Source organism: Haliaeetus albicilla, chromosome 1 (genome assembly GCF_947461875.1).
Source record: "Haliaeetus albicilla chromosome 1, bHalAlb1.1, whole genome shotgun sequence".
Taxonomy (NCBI): domain Eukaryota; kingdom Metazoa; phylum Chordata; class Aves; order Accipitriformes; family Accipitridae; genus Haliaeetus; species Haliaeetus albicilla.
This window is the reverse complement of record NC_091483.1, coordinates 55,849,349-55,868,889: the sequence shown is the minus strand read 5'-3', so window position 1 is coordinate 55,868,889 and position 19,541 is coordinate 55,849,349. Positions and strand designations below refer to the sequence as shown.

General features: G+C 34.6%; 1 protein-coding gene across 6 annotated transcripts in view; it reads right to left on the bottom strand.

Moving 5' to 3' along the window:
• The window catches only part of FRYL (FRY like transcription coactivator), a 147,336-nt gene that overhangs the window by 25,498 nt on the left and 102,297 nt on the right, over window positions 1-19,541 (bottom strand). For 4 of the 6 annotated variants that reach the window (XM_069790537.1, XM_069790545.1, XM_069790562.1 and 1 more), the window contains 15 exons: window positions 19,364-19,467; window positions 18,635-18,820; window positions 16,848-17,052; window positions 15,792-15,913; window positions 15,130-15,320; window positions 14,329-14,423; window positions 12,502-13,109; window positions 11,787-11,884; window positions 10,675-10,845; window positions 9,538-9,678; window positions 7,214-7,411; window positions 5,779-5,940; window positions 5,417-5,491; window positions 3,739-3,915; window positions 805-1,008 (listed from right to left, as the gene is read on the bottom strand). In XM_069790537.1, coding sequence (XP_069646638.1) covers window positions 805-1,008; window positions 3,739-3,915; window positions 5,417-5,491; window positions 5,779-5,940; window positions 7,214-7,411; window positions 9,538-9,678; window positions 10,675-10,845; window positions 11,787-11,884; window positions 12,502-13,109; window positions 14,329-14,423; window positions 15,130-15,320; window positions 15,792-15,913; window positions 16,848-17,052; window positions 18,635-18,820; window positions 19,364-19,467 — 2,737 coding nt within the window. Of the gene's footprint in view, window positions 1-804; window positions 1,011-3,731; window positions 3,916-5,416; window positions 5,492-5,778; window positions 5,941-7,213; window positions 7,412-9,537; window positions 9,679-10,674; window positions 10,846-11,786; window positions 11,885-12,501; window positions 13,110-14,328; window positions 14,424-15,129; window positions 15,321-15,791; window positions 15,914-16,847; window positions 17,053-18,634; window positions 18,821-19,363; window positions 19,468-19,541 lie in introns of all 6 variants that reach the window. The other 2 variants (XM_069790553.1, XM_069790581.1) reach the window with 2 other exon arrangements.

Below are 19,541 nucleotides of genomic sequence, written 5' to 3'. Positions count from 1 at the left end.
GCAGTTTCAGTATGGTTAGCTATTTGAATTTATTTACACATTACGAGTTTAACAGCTTTACACTAAAACTGTTAGAAGCATCGCATGCATTTCTGTAACATGTAACTTTGAAGAGAATTTTGAAGCTATCCTTGGGATCCAGAAATTTATTTCCTTTCTTGTTCTTAAAGGTCTTTGGCATTGGTGAAATGCTAGACCAAAACCACTGAAGAGCAGAGCTCTTTGTTATGGGCAACATTAATACAAACTTCACCTAAAGTCTGAAAAGCAGCATACTATCCCTGCTACTCCCTGTCCAGTCAATTTTTTCCTAATTTCATTTATGTAATGCAGACAGACTTCTGAGTGGCCAGCATTCTTGATTTTCCTTAGTTATACGTACACATGCTTCAAAATCCGTAATTAAATTAGCAATTTCGATGGTTAAACACAACTGAGGCTCCCATGGGAGCACTTATTGCTCTTCTTGTTATTTAGTATTTTGGGTTTTTTTTGAAGCTAGGAATCCACAAAGACACACACTTGATATATAACACATGCAATTTTGTGCTTATATTTAAACAAATATAGTAAGTATAAAGACACTAAAACGAATGTTGTACTAGAATTATAAGCCTGTGAGGCACCACCAGTAAGTAAAGTAACTCTTTCCCTTCATTGATGTTGTTATGAAAAAGAAGCTTAGCCACATTAATTTAGTTCCTCTTTAGTTCACTTAGGCTGAAAGTGTGAGCCATACTTATCCATTAAAAGTGCAAGTGAAAGCTTAAGTTCTCAGATTCCTTTCACAGAAAAATAACTTACCATCTGCGAACGAGACAGTATCTGACTTGCAGTCAGGGCTGCTTCTTCTTCTGAAGACTCATCGGTATCTTCCTGGTTGGTCAAGTTCAAGCTGGGTGTGCTACCAGAGTACTGACATTCTTGAAGAGACGGTGTGTCTCCTTTGTCAATACTGTCAAGAGAGCGCCTACGAACGCCCCAGTTGAAGTTGTCCATGCTTTCACCCTGTAATAAAAAAAGTTTGCACACACATCTATATATGAATCTCAACATAATAAAATTAATACACAAATGCAACACAGAAAACACAAGTACTGAATGCATTATGAACAGAGTTTCAATCAGCCCTTTAATTTTATTAAAATTTTAAATACCTTGTTAAATGATGTTTGTAGATAAATTAAAATATATGGCAAATGAAGTAGAAATCTTTTGAATATCTTCTTGGAAAGTAACTCAATATATAATCTAGAACTATATCAGTATCAATTTTATATATCTGACTAGAAAGTACAAACACACCACAGACAACAACAGATGAACAAGCCAGGGCACCAGGCTGCAACTTACCTGCAGCTCCTGGTTAGCAAAAAGGAAAACACATATAATTAGAAAGAACGAGGACAAACACTTAAAGATACTCTAGAACCAGGGGAAAATGTTTTATTACATAAGATTTGCCAACAGTAAAAGACTGATTCAAGCTCTGAAAAAAGCTTTAGTCAAAAAGCTAGTATTGAAAATAATTTCTCTTTCTAATGGGAGATTGATTAAAAAAAAATAAACAAACCGACAACAAAACACTAAAACCAGCATGCTCATGATACATTTTCTCTAGTGTAACATGTAAAGCAACTGTTTCAACAAACATTAGATGAAATTCTTTAACTAACACACATAAATCTAAACTGACCACATCCAACTGACAAAGCACCATCAACATTAATTATGTACAAGTTGTAGAAAAAACGATGCCTTCATTAACTGTTTTAGCAGCTCCTTTGTGCCAGTTTTATGAAATGCACCCTAAACACCACCAATAGCTGGATCCTTTCTGTTTGCACATTGTAAAGCTGGGATACTTGGGTTTCAAACTTCCAACATACTAAGTGAAATCCATATCTTAAAAACACTATTGTTTTAATTCACAAGTACAGTAACGATCTTTGATTTTCTCAAGCACTTTGTCAACCTTCAACAATTCATCTAAGAAAGATGGAAAACCTGATCAGTTCACTTCACCAGTCTACGGACAGTTACTAAAACACCACATCTAGCCCCAGATGTGCAAGACTGTGCAGTTTTCCCAAGATGTGCAGTTTTCCAAAACTGCTCTAACAGAGTGAGTATCTCTTGTGGCAACTTAAAGAGATCTTCATGATGCACTACATATGCAAAGCGAACTGAATGTTTTGTAGTCTCTTTCTCTCTTAGTAATTTGTTTTGCTCCAAGAAAGGTGAAAAGTTATGGCAAAGCAAAAGAATCCCAACTACAACAAAGTACTGCTGCTGTGGGCTGAAGCCCTTAAATTTAATCTGAATATTACTCAGATTTTAATGTAAAAGCTCCAGTTAATACTGTTGACATTTAATTATTAGCAACAAAAAATATTCTGTGGTCTTGGTGCAAACTAGGCTGCTCTTCTATCAAGTGCACAATTTATATGTAATGCCCTAAATTTGTTCAATCCGTGTTTTTTTCTTTTTTTTTTCCCAAGTATAGCACTACATGTTGCATACAGGCAAGTAATGAGAAAGAAACTGTCTTTTCTTCATTATGATCTGCTATTAAAATAATACAGAAAATGAAGTTAAAGATTAACTTGGTTTGGCAATGTTTTCAACTTTTGGCATCCTACCTACAAAGCCCCATATAGCGTTAAAATAATGTTTTACTACTACTGAGCCTTGATTCTGAACTGTTTGACCACTTGCATTCAATATAGGAAATTGGATCTGTATAGTATGTGGTCACATATATGCCATAGACCATGATGAGCCTGTACTTTTCCTACAAGATGCAAATATTGGCTGAAGTGAAGCAATACAGAGGAAGCATGAAGAAAGTGAGATAAAACTAAAGTATTAGGGGGAAAAAAAGCAAGATTTTGTAAAAAGAGATAGATTAATCAGAAGAATAATCTTACTGTTTAGATAGGCAGATATTCTTAGTAGCTTGTTCACTCATGACCTGCAAGGGTCTCCATTACTAATTAAATTATTTTGTATAGACTGTAACAAAAGCACTGAAAGAAACTACAAAGCATTTGATTTCTTCTCCCCAGTCCTTTTGCAGTCATACTTCAGTAAATTCTGGTCTGAAACCTTTTATTTATCCCAAACAAGTAACAAATGTTAACAGAATCTTTACTATTTCTTGATATTTAATTTTATTTTACCTCCTCTCTCTCTTTTTTGACAGGAGAAGTGGAGGAAATTTAAGAACTGCAACAAACCAGATATAATGTCAAAGTCAATGCAAGCAATTATGGTGACCAAATCAATCGTATATAATGAGATAGTGTATCATACAGTTTGTAACTTTAAAAGCTATTGTTCATGTTTTCAAAATGCAGAAACATATCAGGAACAAAGATAATACCATTTTCTTAACATATTGTTCCATAATTAAGTTTTCTACTGCATGATACCCAGGTGTTCATCCCATCATTGGCTTATACTGTCATATCAGTTCATTTTCAGATTAAGTCACTTAACCCACCCCAAAAATCCCAACTCTCTCCCCAAAAACCACCCAACAATTTGCAACAACTTAACACTGCAAAGTTTGTGACATGGGTTTCTTTATCATGCAAATTAAGTTCAATCATGTCATAAATTCTTCCCAATTGGTTTAGTTACAAGAGCTGCCAGTTCCTTAGAATTGCACCAACATAACCTAATTTTTAAAACGTTCTCAAATGGAAATACACAGAAGAAATCCCAAGGTCTCACCTCTGCATCTTCCAATTCAACATCTAAAAAGTCAAAGTCTTTAAAAACTCCAAACTGTTGTTCACTGGTATTGTCTTCTACAGCTACTTCCTCCTCTTGAATCACTTCTTCTGTTGTTGAAATAAGACTAGTTTGTTGATCTCCAACTTCCAAGTCTTCATTAGAAGAAAAGACAACCTGCAGGTATGGGTAAAAATAGAAATAAAAAATTCCAACTTCTGTAACTCCAAAAGTCAGCTATCCTGCTTCCTGCAATTTAATGGCATTAGTGGCAGTCAGTGTGCCGCTATAATGACAATACTAGGGGAAGTGCAGACTGCAATTTGTTTCAAGACTAGTTGGATTTTAAACTACATCTTTAAACTAATGATATCATTCTCTCCTTAATGTAACTGAGAGTTGCAAAGGTACAAATAAAGAGAAAAATATATCCCCAAACCTTCCATTTTCATAACCACAGTATTAGTCAAACTTAAAACCAAAAAAATTCATCATGATAATCATCCACATGACACAGGCCATGTAATTTTTGTCTACCAATTTCTGTGGAAGGACTGTATAAAGGCAGCCAATGCTGGCTTCCAGTGATTATAATCTTCACAAATTACAATTTGCTGTTTATTTCCATTTGAATTTTTTAAAATGTCTTCAGTTTCAGCTTTCAGGCATCTAATTTTATTTATTTTAAACTCCTCCACTAGATTAAAGATCCACCTCCCATCAGTATTCTTCCCCAGCTAAGAACTTCTATGTCACAATAAAAAACAATATTCTAGATCGTAACCCAAGGTAGGCTGTTCACTTTATTTTAAAAGCTCTTAATGCCATCACCGCCATTAAGCTTAGAATGCCAATGGGTGTCTTTTCTATGCCATACACAGAAAGTAACGCCATTGGCCTATTTTTGCTCAATATTTAAGACTATTGTTCCTACTGATATCCATGATAGTTTGAAGGCATGTGATCCACTGGTCATTTTCAATGGATTCTATGGTATTTTCAATACAGCATCAACATCCTTGCAGTCCTCAGCCATTCCTGCCCCTTCTCTCTAAAGTGCATCTTATTTATAATGGACTAGATAAGAGATTTACTCAGAACAGGGGAGACCTAGTTCAATGCCCTCTTCTAGCCAAGACAATTAAAATTCATACAGCCTCAAAGATACAACACACTACTCTGGAGCGGCAGAGTAGCCCTGCTGTTCTGTGAAGAAGTATTAAGGATTAGTCTGATCAACAGAGCTCCTTAGCAGTCAACTAATTTAATCTGGAAAGGACAGATTTGAGTTCCAGTCCAAAGGCTTTAAAAAAAATCTTGTCTTGATAACCATGTAAGATAAGAATTAAGAATTAAACCTAGTAATTTATGTTTGCTTTAAAACATATAGTCCTCCCCTACAAGATGGACCTAAATTCACTGAGATTTTGGCTGAATTTAAATACTGTTTTGAAACCTGACTAGTAAAGAGTGGTGCCCACTGGACTTCTTGAGGAACAACAGTAAATCATTACTTATGATTCCATCTCTTTTTAATTCTTCAACTGGATTTGTGAAGTGTTGAACCAAAACCAGTTTGTCAAAAACCGCTCTTCATAACTTCACCAATACCTGAAAACGCAATAGCATTCTCACTACTGGAATTTAAAAACCAAAACAAACCACCAACACCACTTACTGAAGGATTCTTGGGAAGACCAGATTCTGGACCACACAGAGAAAGTACGTTCATTAGCTTCTCCCTAGTTCTTCTCTGAAAAATATACCAAAGAAAATCACATAGCAAGGCATCTGCTGGAGGTCCAGGTAAAAATGTAAAACATCTGCATTTTGACTAGTCATCTCGCATCCTGACATCCTCTAAAAAGAATCTTACTGTTTTTTTTCTTTTCACCAGTATTAGCTTTTAATTTATGCTATATGCATTTACTGTTTTGCTAAGACACAACACAGACTTCAAATTACACTTAAACAATTTTTTTTATACATTCATAAATAGTGTCTATAATATATGTATAGTACGTTTGAGATACCATGTACCTGAGATAGCTGTGGTCTCTTCCAGCTGACAGGAACTAATGCATTTGAATTAGAGCCTGACGAAGTTGAAGAAGTGCTCCGGGTAACAGCAATGACTTTTGGCTTCCCATTTCTACCAGCTGCGCTGTGTTGATCACCATACTTATTTCCAATAATTGGTGTCTATCAAAGACAACGAACACTTTCTTAAAATTCAAATCTATATTAGTAAAGACCACACATTTGATTTTTGAAATTAGTCTTACATAAAATGTAGGAGGGTTTGCCTGTTTGTTTGTTTTTAAGCTTTGTTTGTTTTAATTCTACAAAGCCCATGCCTAATCCACTGAGCATCAGTACACTGGGAAATACAAAGCTGAATAGTTCTACCCTATGCAGCAGGCTGCCATTCTGCCCACTTTTGTGGTTTTTTCAATTATGCAAGTTTTATGCTGACAATCTAGTTATATTTTTTAAACACACTTTAAAAACAACTGTGTTCTAAGTTTAAAAGATGCAAAGCTTCTCTAAAGAGCCACTCACAGACATGAACAAACTGTTTTCACAGACAAGCAACTTCACTAACACACGCACACTTCTGAAAACCAAAGATCAAATTCAGCCATTTTGACAGCAAATGCTACTCCAGTGAACTCTGTGGGAATTCATCTTGTCTCTCAATTATCTGCATGCACTGAAACTTCCAGTAAGAAATTCACTTACTAATTTAAGTAATGCTCCTAAGACATCTGTATCTCCAATCATTACCTAGGGTCAGCTTCAACCAGGAGCCCTTACTTTTGATTACTTCTAAAGTTTCCACAATTTTAACATCCCTCTATTACACTGCAGTCATTTGGCCATACTCCCTTTTTCAGACATAGAATGAGTATCAGCTGTACTAATATATTATTCTGAGTTCTAATGAACCCTAATTGGGGGGTAGGGGTGTGGTTTTTAACTACAGGAGGTTTTTCTCCAGTTGTGTCCATCTCACACTGAGGTTCCTATATTCTGTATCCTATTCTCTCCTCTAAATTTTCTCCCCCGTTTGAAAGTCACGCCAAAACTGCAGTACAGGGTTTTAATCCTCTCAGCCCTTGAATGCACGACCCTTCACTTGATGAAAGCCTGGAATGTTCAGCTGCAAGCCGCAGCCAGCTGCATTAGCCTGCTCTCTGACACAGCTGAAATACCCTTGAGAGTAATCCTATTGACTTTTAGTAATTAACTCTCCAGACATTCAAAGGGGGGAAAAGGCAAAAACACAACATAAAAGAATTCAAAGTTTATCTTTCGGTATGACTCTAATTACGTGTATGTAAAACTTCAACATCTTCCATTCTTAAAAATGATATTTATTTTAAAATATATAAATGTAGAAGGCTAACAGAAAACAAATCTGAGTTTGCAACAGAAAGTCAGTATTGCATTGTAATTTAAATATAATAATTACCTCTGATATATCAAAATGGAAATCTAAGGTCTTCCCAGGTAGCTCCTTGGAGACATTATTAAAGATTTTCGTGAAAGAGATTTCAGGAGAACCTATGTCACCTCCATAAGTCTTTGGAATATCATTAGGTACAACAAGGCTTGCTGACCGAGACACCACCAGCTTCAAAATATTAAGGGCTTCCTTCCAATATGGACTCTAAAGAGAATGTACACAAATCACAAAACAATCACTTCAAACAAGACAGCCGTTTTTAATGTACAGTAGGATTTTGCACTGATCCGTTGCAAGATTCCCAAACCCAAAAGCTCTAATCTTCTATATGTGGCTGCAATGTACTAACACAGGCGGGCAGCTTCAGACCTTGAAGTGCCAGGAAGGCAGTGGCAAGGTATCAGGTCCTCCCACTGCAGGCAGTCAGGTCCAGCCAGGCAGGCTCACTAGCTCCAGGTCACAGTGCCAGCCACACCAGACTCTTGTTCCATGTCCTTCGCTCCCTGTATTTACACTACATTTTTTACCATTGTCTGAAGTATCTGCCCTTCATGCCCCAGAAGATAAAAACTGATAGCATTTAAAAGCAAAACAACTTCCACCCCCTGGCATCCTTAATTATTTTACACTTATGGGCCGAGTAAACTGAATTTGAAACAGACAAAAATATTTTGTGCTTTATATTTCCTCACACATTTCAAAGATCTTAAAAAAACCAAAAACATTTACAAGGTTTTCATATAGTATCAAACCAATGAAGTGCTTAAAAAAGCCAGGACAAAAGTATGAGAACATACATACATACAAGAAAGTATGAGAGGCAGAGGCCGAGCTGAGTGCACTCTCCTTAAAAAGATGATTAAATAATGTAAATAATTCAGCAGTTTCAACAACAGAGATTGTGGAATGAATCGCAAATGAGACTTACACCAAAAGCAGCACCTTGGGAAGGTTAAGATTTACACTCCTGAAAATGGTAGGATTCTACCTGAAACGTAAACCTGCCAGTGTCTGAAATTAGCAAGATGTCTGCCTTTTTTTTTTTTTTTTAAATTAGGATGCCATGTTTGTTAAATAATTTTTTTTATTGCATTAAAAAAATAAACACCACTTTCAATGCTCTAAGTAGTATATGCTTCCTTGTAGATAATGAGTCTTGAACAATCTCCTGAATTTCTGTGCATCATAAACATAAAAAAAGTAGTCTCAAACTTGAACCATCCTGTAGCAATTTAAATTTGCTATGATGCACTGTGATTGCAGAGGACTAAAAAAATCAGCTTAGTAGCACCACATTTAAACAAGACATGTTAACTTATGATCTTTTCTTTTGTCATTTATAGTAACAAGTTTTACTGTATCAAAAATATATAGGCTCCTCTGGAATATTTTTTTGCTAGTGCCATTATTTTGATAGCTAACATCTAATTAAGATTACATTCCATGGTAGTGTGGGCTTGCATAGAAAGCTCAGATAAAGGTTAGAGGCGAAGGAAGCAGCTGTCAGGCCATAAGAACTATAGTTATGCTAATCATTCCATTTTGCCTAATGCACTCTGACAGGAGCACAATATCTAAAGTACATACCCATCAATAACAAAACATCCAGGGAACACTATTTTTGCTGGTTAATTATGATTAAACCATTTGACTGAAATACATTTGGCAATAATGGCATTCAGGAAAAAAGAAAACGGGGGCAGGGGGGAAGAGAAGAATATTGTGCACTGAAATGGTTTTATGCTCCAGGCATTTTTATAAAATCTTTCAGCAAGATGCTAGACTTTCTTCCATGAAAGATATTTTCAGTAAACTGTATTCCAAGTACAAAGGATCAAATTACCTAGGGCAAAACACTGTTGTTCATCTTTTGGGGATCTTCTTTAATAAAAAATGCACTCAAATTTATTAAGGTGCACCTTAATGTTCCTCACAGATATATTAGTGAAAGTGATTTAAAGATGCATTTAAATGTAAAACTTCCTTTTAAAAACACACACACTTAAATAAAACATTTGTGCAGTATTTAGCAGTAAACATTTCCTTTGAAGGATCATCACCTCTAATTACACATGTAGAGTTGCCTATATCTGTAAAGAGATGCACATTCACCTAGGTAACTTGTCCCACGAGATGTAAATCAAATTGCACAAATACATAAGCATATAGTGAATTAAGTACATTGGAAAAAAATAAAATACCTCAGAATCTGACTTTGAAGAACTATTTTTATATCTGAAACAAATTAACCTCCCCCCCAAATCAAGTGTAATTTCACTACCACTTTGATAATAAGCAGAAAGGCTTTTATAGTTTTTCAGAGTACCTACCTGAACATATTTACCAATAACTTTTATGATTTCCAAATTAAACTGCTTCACTGGTGCTGTGGATAGGTCTATATGACTCAGAAGACTGTAAATGATCTGCAGTAAGGACTGTTGCATACTGGATAACCCTTTCTCTAACAGCTAAAAAAAAAGGTTTTTAAAATACAGAGTTTAATTAGGGCCTTTAATGGTAGCAAAAAGTGAAAACAAACATTAAAATATAGCTAACTTCCATATATATTTATCTTCCCCTTCAAGAAACTTATGTGTACCACTTCCTGTTTTTCAAAACTTTGTTTTAGCATTTAGCATTTGTAATGCAATAGAACAATGTTTTCTGTCCTAATTCAGTTTTTTCCCTTAATTTTGACACATTTGTTAGGACAAATCTAAAGCACTAAATAGAACTGTTCATACAAATTCAAAATCTCAAAGCTGTATGAAAAACAATTACATCTATGCCTTAAAAGAAAGCTGGTAAACACAATCTTACGAACAAAATAAGTACATATAAAGTAATTAATGAGAACCGAAAATATTTTTTTAAATATTTGTACACAGTTTGAAGGGATATACTTCAAGGACAAGCTCTACAAGATTTTCACACGAGGTACTTTTTTTAAAGGTAATAACAGTTTTCCTGTATGAATGCCTGGCAGAATCATACACTGAATTCTATAATTTAAATTATCTTTAATTATATACTATGCAATACTTACAATTAAACTTTGACATTATTTTTTTAAGTTGTGATAAGGACATCTTTAAATGTGTACTTGGATGAAAAAAGGTCTCTTAAAATTTGCCCTAAGTATATTTTGGTAAAGCCAAGACAGTGTGCACATTTTATTCATGTAGCACAGAATATAAATATCTACTACGAAACACTACTATCATAAAAAGGGATCTTTCCTTAGAGGGATTATAGTTTCAAGGTACATTTAAATTGCTGCACTCAAAAAATGGCAGTAGTCATCCCTTTTCTATATCCTAGAACATTTTTATATTATTGTCCCATTATGGAAGATGTGCCCCCCCCCAATATTCAGAACCATGAAAAATAAGGAATTGGCAATAAGTAAATGTAATGTTGATCACAGACCGTCAACATGAGATACACTTTTATTAAGAATTTACCTCTGCAAGATACGTTACGAGGTTAAATGTGGCATCTGAGAAAGAGTCATGCAAATATCTACACACTACATTAATCCAGTTAGAACAGTCTCTGGAGTAACTGTGTGTACTGTATAAACTCATCATATGAGCCAGATTGGCAAGAGTTGGTGATTTCTCCTCTGCACAAACCTGAAAAGCAAAAAGCATATTTAATTATACTAGAAATGACAAATTTTTAACCCAAGCATTGAGAAGTCATTATGCACTTTTCCCAGATTTCACTCTATTTTCTAATAACTGAAATTGAACTAATCACACAAGCAACACCTAGAGTTTCTGTTAAATTTTGGTACTGTGGCATCCATGCTCCAAGTTTATCTACAACTCATACCAAACTTACCTCAACTAGTGTTCCTAGCTAGTAGTGCAAGTATTTAAGGGACGGCAGTAATTTCTGGATTTGCATCAGGCATGTACTCCTTAAGTGATATACGTATCACAGTTGGGCAGCCAGAGGGCTATGACTGCATCTCCTGTGACAGACAGCACTTTCTTCCTCCCTTTTCCGCATTATTCCTTAAAATGCAGACTGTCAGGCCAGCATACCACCAGCCTGGCTTGAGATTGTTGGTGTGTACCATGCACTGATTTAACAGATGCTACAGTTCAAAAACATTCCAAGGTTAATCAGTGCGTACAAGTAATAGTAAGAACATACTAGCTTTTCTTCTCTACCTACCATTCCGAAAGGTAGGGATCACTTCCTTCTCATAAGTGAATTAGGAAGTGTGCTTAAAAATTGATTAAGCTTACGTTTAAAATGAGAAACTGAAAAATCAGAGAAGTAAGAAAAGTAACTGGTATCATTAATAATGAAATTTGTTCTTTACATCTAAATGTTATAGAATAAGCTAAATGTGTTTTTTCATTGACAAAGGGAAACTTGGGGGTCGATATGAGGTCCAACTATATAAATTGGGACTAGATCACATCTTTAAAATAGGAACTTTTATAGTTAGTTCTATATTACTATTATTATCACCTAGAACTATTACATAAGGGAGCAGAAAAATACAGAACCAATGCTGGTATAAACTCCTGGATACTTCTCCAGGCATCATTTTACATACCTTTGCTATCCTGTCAGCTGTTTCTTTACAAAACTGAGTTGGGTTATCAAAATGTTGGATCAGATGAGGAAGTAGGCACAAGATGTTTAGGGGAAATCCTAAACACATACATAAACACAGTTACATGAGCCCTAAAGATTTTTAATAAAACTTAATTTAATGTGGAGTTATCTGGTATTTAAGAACCCTTATAGCATGACACATACATTCACACAGATATATAAATTATATATATGCGTACATGTACCTAAGTGTGTATGTATGTAGAATGTACATAAATGTGTCTGTCTTAGGTATAAATATGTGTAAGATGAAAACAAAATCATCACCAGACCAATTAAGCTATCCAGTTTCATGATAGTTTTGCTTGAGGCAGTACAGTCATATTGTTTCTAAAATGTGCAAATGTTTGAAATGGTACTAATTGAGCTAGTTAGCACAAGATCATGAAAAATAATACATGTGCTTTTAAAACTCACTTGTAAGCAAGTTGAAAGTAAGTTAATAGTCAATACATGAAGTTTATGTGCAGTATTTCTTAGCAGATAATCATAGTGTGTAATGTATTCCCACTATCTAACAGTGTAACATCGACAACTGCCAAAAGCATTTAATGGAACGGGTTTAAGGCAAATGCATAATTACTACAGATTTTGCTTACACATAATTTGATGAAAAAATATTTTTTCATAACACATACATTTACTAAAGATACCTGCTAACTGAGAAGGATCCACCAAAGCATGCCTGGAAATTGTGATGAGTTTACTGAGGAGATGTACTGTCATTTCTTGTGTAGATGCTGAAGTAAAGCCTTTTAGGAAAAGCTGCTGAAGGCCTGGAAAGTTATTCCATTTCAGTTTATTCTGCACCTTTTCTATCTTTTCCCGACTCTCTGATTTATCCAGAGGCAAGTGAATAAGCAGCTTGTTGAGTAGCTTGAGAGCCAAAAGGTATTCATACTCATAATCTGACTCTAGCAACGAAGCTGCAATCCAAAATATGGTGGCCATCAAGTTGACAGGGTCAGTAGTGGGCTGCACATCATACATCCCTCCCTCTCTCAGGGAGGAAAGGCTTCTAGTCCTGGCCAAACTTCCACCATGATTTATCCTTCCATCCATTATATCCAGTGTGTTGCTCCGTCGACGGTCACCTCTCCGCTCAGTGATTAAATTCAGTCTCAGAGAATTACTCCTGGTATTGCTGTAGTACCCCAAACAACTGCCACTATTAATGGGACTTGTGCTTAGATTTATCTGTCCAGTGCTTTTCCTATTAGCTGCATACTTGTTTCCCATTACAGAATCATGATACGAGGTTCTAAAATAAAAATCAGTATTACATATTATTCCATGCAAAATACTTCAATAACATACAGTTTAGAAAAAGAGAAGAAAGGAAAAAGATATTATGCTAATCACATGTATACATACACAGTGAATACTCCGCTTCATCACTGGAAGAGTATTATAATACATGAAAATACAGGATTTCTATATATACACTACTAAAATATCCTTCCGGCATAAGGACAAGACCGTAGAATCCCAGAATACCAAAATAATTACATAACAATTTGGTAAAATCTGAAAAATTAGCCTATAGCATACAGGAGATTATCTGTAAATGAAGATCTAGCATTCCAACTTCCCTATACACGTGATAAAGGTAGAAAAATGAATTGATTAATAAATGAAATTATTTACTTATTACCTTATATTTGTCTGAAGTATCTGACCTAGAGAAACCAACATCTTCCAGTTCTGATGCTGAGAAAGGAATATATTCCTAGAAATCTCAACATTTTCAAAAACTTTGCCAAGAAGTCAAACAAATAAAGATGTCTGTAAATTTAGGGATTTTTTTAAGTTTGCTACAAAGTCATTGAGCTAACCACTCAGACTGTAATGAGACACACAGATGACTCAGGCTGTTCAATTACACTTCTCTCATCTATGGACAAATCATCTGAGGCCTAAGACAGACTAGCAGTTGCTGTAACTGAAGAAATTTCTTCTCTATTAACACTGGAATAAAAGTATTTATAGCAGTACAGCAGTTTTCATCTGTGAACCTTAAATTATTTAAAATTATCTTTTAAAGATTGGTGCCATTACCTTCATTATATATATGGGGAAAAAAATAAGACCCCCTAAAAATTACACTATTAATCAAGGTCAGTAGGGCCTGATTAAAAAAAAAGTTCTAAATGTACTCAGTGCCTTTATTTTTAAGAGGCTCCAGAAGAACTGATGACATTTCAGAATTGAGCCATAAGGAACACCTTTTTTTTTTTTAAATTGGACCCAAGAGGGTAAGTTGGAAAGGCAGCAGAGATCCTTTTCAGAAAATCTAGATTCTTAGGAGTTTTGCTTGAAGCAGAATGATAAATAAATAAAAGAGCAGGCAATTTTGCTATAAGGATACAACTATTCTGCAAAGACAACATGAAATTATTTAATTACATTTGTAATACGGATCTTTAATAATTCAAATGTATAAAAATGTGTAATGTAGCTTGACTAATAAAAGAACTTACTGAGAAAGGGCAGAAAGCAGATCATAATGCTTCATGGTTTCAGCCAACGTATCAATAGCAGACTCTAAGGTCAGAAGCAGTTCTATGACAAAACCCTGGGGAAAGCCACAGGTCATTATAAATTATGCAACATGCACAAGGAAGATCACAGAAAATCTACTGAGTAGTGATACAAATATATAAAATCAGTATCAGTAACTAAATTATTATTTCATGCTTTAATTAGAACATAATTCTGATGAGAGAGCTCAAATTAGCCATATAGCTTCAAGACAGGGAAAAACTTCAATTTATTTCCAAATATTCACAGAATTTATTCTGGTTTGCATTATTTTTAAGGATGGACTTAAGGATGGAGTCATTTAGACTTTCATTTTGCAATATTAAAACATGAGATCCACTTCTTTAGATGTACAATGACATTAAGTTGATGGTTGTTAACACTTTATCAGGTTAAGTTCTTAATAAAAGAAAACAAATTATTTTTTATATGGCTGATCTCAGGATTCTCTAACTATGAAAGACAAAGTGTTTTCAGGAAACAGATGTATCAAACTCTGAAAGTTCCTATTGCTGTAGAAGAGCATGTGCACAGCTCATCTTTTCACCATTTAATTACGTGAAAATTCAGAAAGTGTCACGATTAAAACTGGTTTGATATTTGAAATATCTTTATTTAAAAAGAAAAAGCAACTGAATAAAAAATGCTTTTAAATTTTACTATCATTAAAATAATAATGCAAGTTATGTCATTTAGGCAGACTTAGCTTTCTAAGAAAGTGGGGGAAAAATTTCAAATACCTGAGCTTCTTCTCCTGCATCTCCAACAGTTTCTACTAGTCTGGAGAGAACGTCAGAAAGTGTAGATGCAGTAAGAGGCTGCTTCAGAGCCCTGAAAATCTGAAATGACCTCCCAGCATAATGTCGAGAGGAGCACGACAGCGCAGTTTGCAAAGCAACTTCACTGAGACGGTGTTCCAATTGAAATCCTCCTATAAAAGCAAGTAAGTACTCAAGCAACACAATGCTTTATGAAAAACAAAACCACTTGAATTTAATGAAGAGTAAATTGCCAAAGTCATTCCTAACTTTAAAATACTCTCATCTTCTACATTTTTCTCAAGGAGTATTACTCTCTAAAATCTTTCCAGGCATATAAACTTGTATTCCATAATACTTAACACTGGAGAGACTTGTAGAGAATAAAACATTTGTGATTTGAATATTAAGTGTCCACAATAAATTAATAAGATATTTTATCTCATTCCTAAAAGATTATATTTAAATCTGTCTTAATAGAAACTGAAGTGTGCAATACAAAAGAAAAATCTATTATTTAGAAGCAGTAAGCAATCACCTAGAGTGATTTTATAGATAACCCGTAAATTTACAGGCATTCAGAAAAATTCATTTACTTTGCAGACTTGGACATTCTATCATGCATCAACCATTTTCTAACATACCTGAGCTAGACTGTTTAAATATAGATACTACATGCTTTAAAAACACAGTTAACTGTTCAGCACTCTTTATATTAGGGTTCTTGGCCGAAACATCTTCATGATTCCAAAGTGGGCCTCTTTTCCTAAAAACACAAAAATAGAGTAAACAGAACATAAAACATAGGCTTTGTCATTAATATTATTTAAATGTTATTTTAACCTTAAGGTTAGCTGCAAAAGAATCTACTAATTACCACATAAAAGAAACCATGTAGAACTGCAGACACAAATGGAAAGAAATTTGACAACTGCCCAATATTATACAACAATATACAAAAAGTTAAGACAAGGTGAAAAGCAATATATCAGATCCAACTGAAGTAACAGCCTAAGTTTAGGAAAAGATGTTCTCTGTTCAATAATACTTAGTTATCTAATAAAGAACCTGTACAACTAATGCCAGTATACACTTCTTAAAACAATCTCCTTTCTTCCCATTTTCTTCCCATCAATACACCACACTATGGTAAGTTTAGGCTGATGTAAAGCATAAGTAATCAAAAGCTTTCAGAAACAGGCAGGATTTCAGATTTACACAATCTTGAAAGCTTTATATAAACCATCAAACAAACTGCCCAAGTGTTGATGGTTTTACAGGTGTTCTTTGCCACAAATTCCTGGTTTTTGAATAGCCAGCTCTCTACTACTAGGTAATCCATAAACTCCACACAAATCTTGCAGCTCCCTAATTATCTTTATGTATTCCAGCCCTAAACCTTTAGAGGGAAAAGGGAATTTTATAAACTGTGTGGCAAGCAAAGATAACAGACCTGTGTAGAACATGGCAAAAGATTTTTAAACACTCAGGACACAAAAGGGTGGCCAAAATTCTCTGTAATTGTTGGAAAGTTAGAGTTGTTCATAGGCTGTATCATTTAAAAACACTTCAGGATTAAACTATCTCTTACTGCTGATAAAACAGAGACAACAATCAGACAACGTGATGCCAAACAGTAAGGCTTTTGCCATATTTCCACAAAATACATGTCTCAACAAAAATGAAAATTGAAATCTTACCTTGAGGTAATAAATTCTATGAGAGTTTTCACTTTTTCATCCTGCTCTACTGAAATATCAACCTCATTGAGGATTGTGGTGTGCAGATGAGAAATGGCAGCACTTGTATTTCCTAAACTGATGCTAGAAGAGGTAGAACTTGAACTAAGCCCTGAGTCTGTCATTGGGGAGGGCTGGTAATCAGGTATAAAATCATGAACACCTGCTGAAATAAGAAACAAGATGATTATGCGCTCTTAAGCTGACAGTTAATATTAAATATATAAAAAGAAAAAACAGTCCTCAAAAAATCAATACATTAGCAAACATAATGAGAATAATTTAATGGATGCAATAATTTCAATGAAATCAACAAGTCTGATATATGCAAAATCTTCACATGACTGGACCCTTAATAAGCAACTGCTAGATCCTTTTTCAAAACCACTGTATTATGTTTGATTTTATATTGGTAATATGACAGCTTAGTGGTTTCTGAAGCATCTCGTCTTAATAAGTGGAGACAAATGATATAAATTACTTCCTAACACTGTGCAGATAATCTTTTGTTGTTGTTAAAACTCAGTCCCGGTGTAACTGACAGCACTTTAAATAAGCGAACACTAAGTATTAGCTAGCGAATTGACTCTAAGCAGAGCCCTTCTTGCTGCACAAAGTTTCTCTGAAGTTAGCTTAATCTTGCTGCTATAAGATTTTTCTCTCCATGTAAAGAATCACATGGCAATAAAAATACAACTGCAGTAACTCCTCACATTATGCCTCTATCTATCTACGAGTTGCTGGGAGAAAGTAAACTGGCAAGGAAAAGTGGGACGCGAACCTTTGACTGTAATAATTGTACATAAGCTTGAGACTCGCTGACATCCACCACAAATTTTCACTCTACAGGGCCACAGGGTTTGGACTGGCATATTAGCTGGTTCAAATAAATTTTAACATCAGCTTGTCTGACCTTGTGCCAGGCATGCATGCCTGTAATCACCTTATCTTAAATCACCAGGAATAGTGTATAGGTCACCATATAGGTGCACTGGTAAACTTCTGCAAATAGGTTTACATAAAAGAATTCTTCCACTATGCCCACTTTTTAATTTCTCATTGCAATGAATATCAAATTCACAAAACAGACAAGTATTTTTGGTTAGTGACAAAACCACTTCTGATGTGACTAAAACAGGACCAACCCATTGTACAGCAATATGCTGCCACCTACTGAAATAATATGAAATACTAGGTTTCAAAAAACCGAACTATTTCACATTTCTTCAGAAACTACAATAGGCTCACACCATCAAAATATTCCTTTCATAAAGAGATACATAGAAAATATATAGTTTCCTGCATAATTACAATATTGTAATGTTAAGGTGAACATTAAAAGGTCATATCTCGAAAGAGTATTCTCATAGCCTATTGAACAACGCAGTTACAGCTGACAAAAGTCAGAAATTTAAAGTTGCTGCAAACAAGTAAGAGATGTATCTTCTTGGTTTTTACTTTCAAAGGCATCATAAAACCTGCTGTATTACAGATCCAAAACACAGAGCGTGCTCTGTGGTTTTCACTACTATTTAATCATTCAACTGTACTCCCTACTCCAATGACTGAGCACAAAGTGCTAATGTGAACCATATTCACTTTGACTTAATTAAAATCTGAAGAAATACATTTTAATGCTAAGGACTCAGGAAAATATTACAAATAACAGAAATTTTAATAATGCCTGGAAGAAAAGATAACTTTCCTTGTCATTTTAACAAGCAACACTTAATAAATCTAAAGCATACCTGTGAAAGTATAATCTAAATGGGTAGTTTGCTTGACAGTAAGCACCCTGGACTCATTGAACTCTCTGTTTCTGAGTAGGACAGAAGCAACAGACTGGACGTTGCTGCCAGATCCCATCACAATCAGTAGATGCAAAAGCAGCTGTTTACAATGCTCGTAGACTTCAGGGTGACAGTGGTCAAAACCTAACACAAAAGGAAAATGGAAAAGCTTTATTACATTCAAAGGACATGCTGAATTAAATTATTAAAAACCCAGCAGTATTCAAACTGGTCTGTTATACTTTACCAAATAATAGATACATAGTTCACTAGACAATGTTTCTTCAGTGTTTCAATACAAAAACAAAAGCATACAGTTTAACAAACTTTAATATATCCTCTTGTTTCTCACACAGCAGTAAGAACTTAATCTGTGCTCTGTATGAAAATTACTACACAAAGAAACAAAGAAAAAATTTGAATTTTACTGTGTCTTCTACAAGGAGAAAGAAGTAAAAGATGCTCCAACAGAAACTGCCTTCAAACAACTTTAAAAACCTCTTAATTATATTCATATTAATCAAGCTGAAAGATATTTAGTTGAATTTTTTAAAATATTGTAAATATTAACAAATTAATGAGATTTCAGTACCGTGGCAAATGTTAATTTAAATGTGGAAAAGAACAGCTACATAAATAGCTACAGTTCTGAAGTTACTAGACATATTTCTGTAAGAATTGAATTACCTATAAAAATTGCATGAAGCAAAAGATGCAAGTATCCTCCCCATTCCACCTTTACGCTGTGGTCAACTATCAAGTCAGTCAAAAGGATCACTGCTATATTGCATCTAAAAACAAAAAACCAATTTGTTAGAAGAATGTAACATGAACTTTATAAAGAGCTGCAAAGAGCTTAATATGC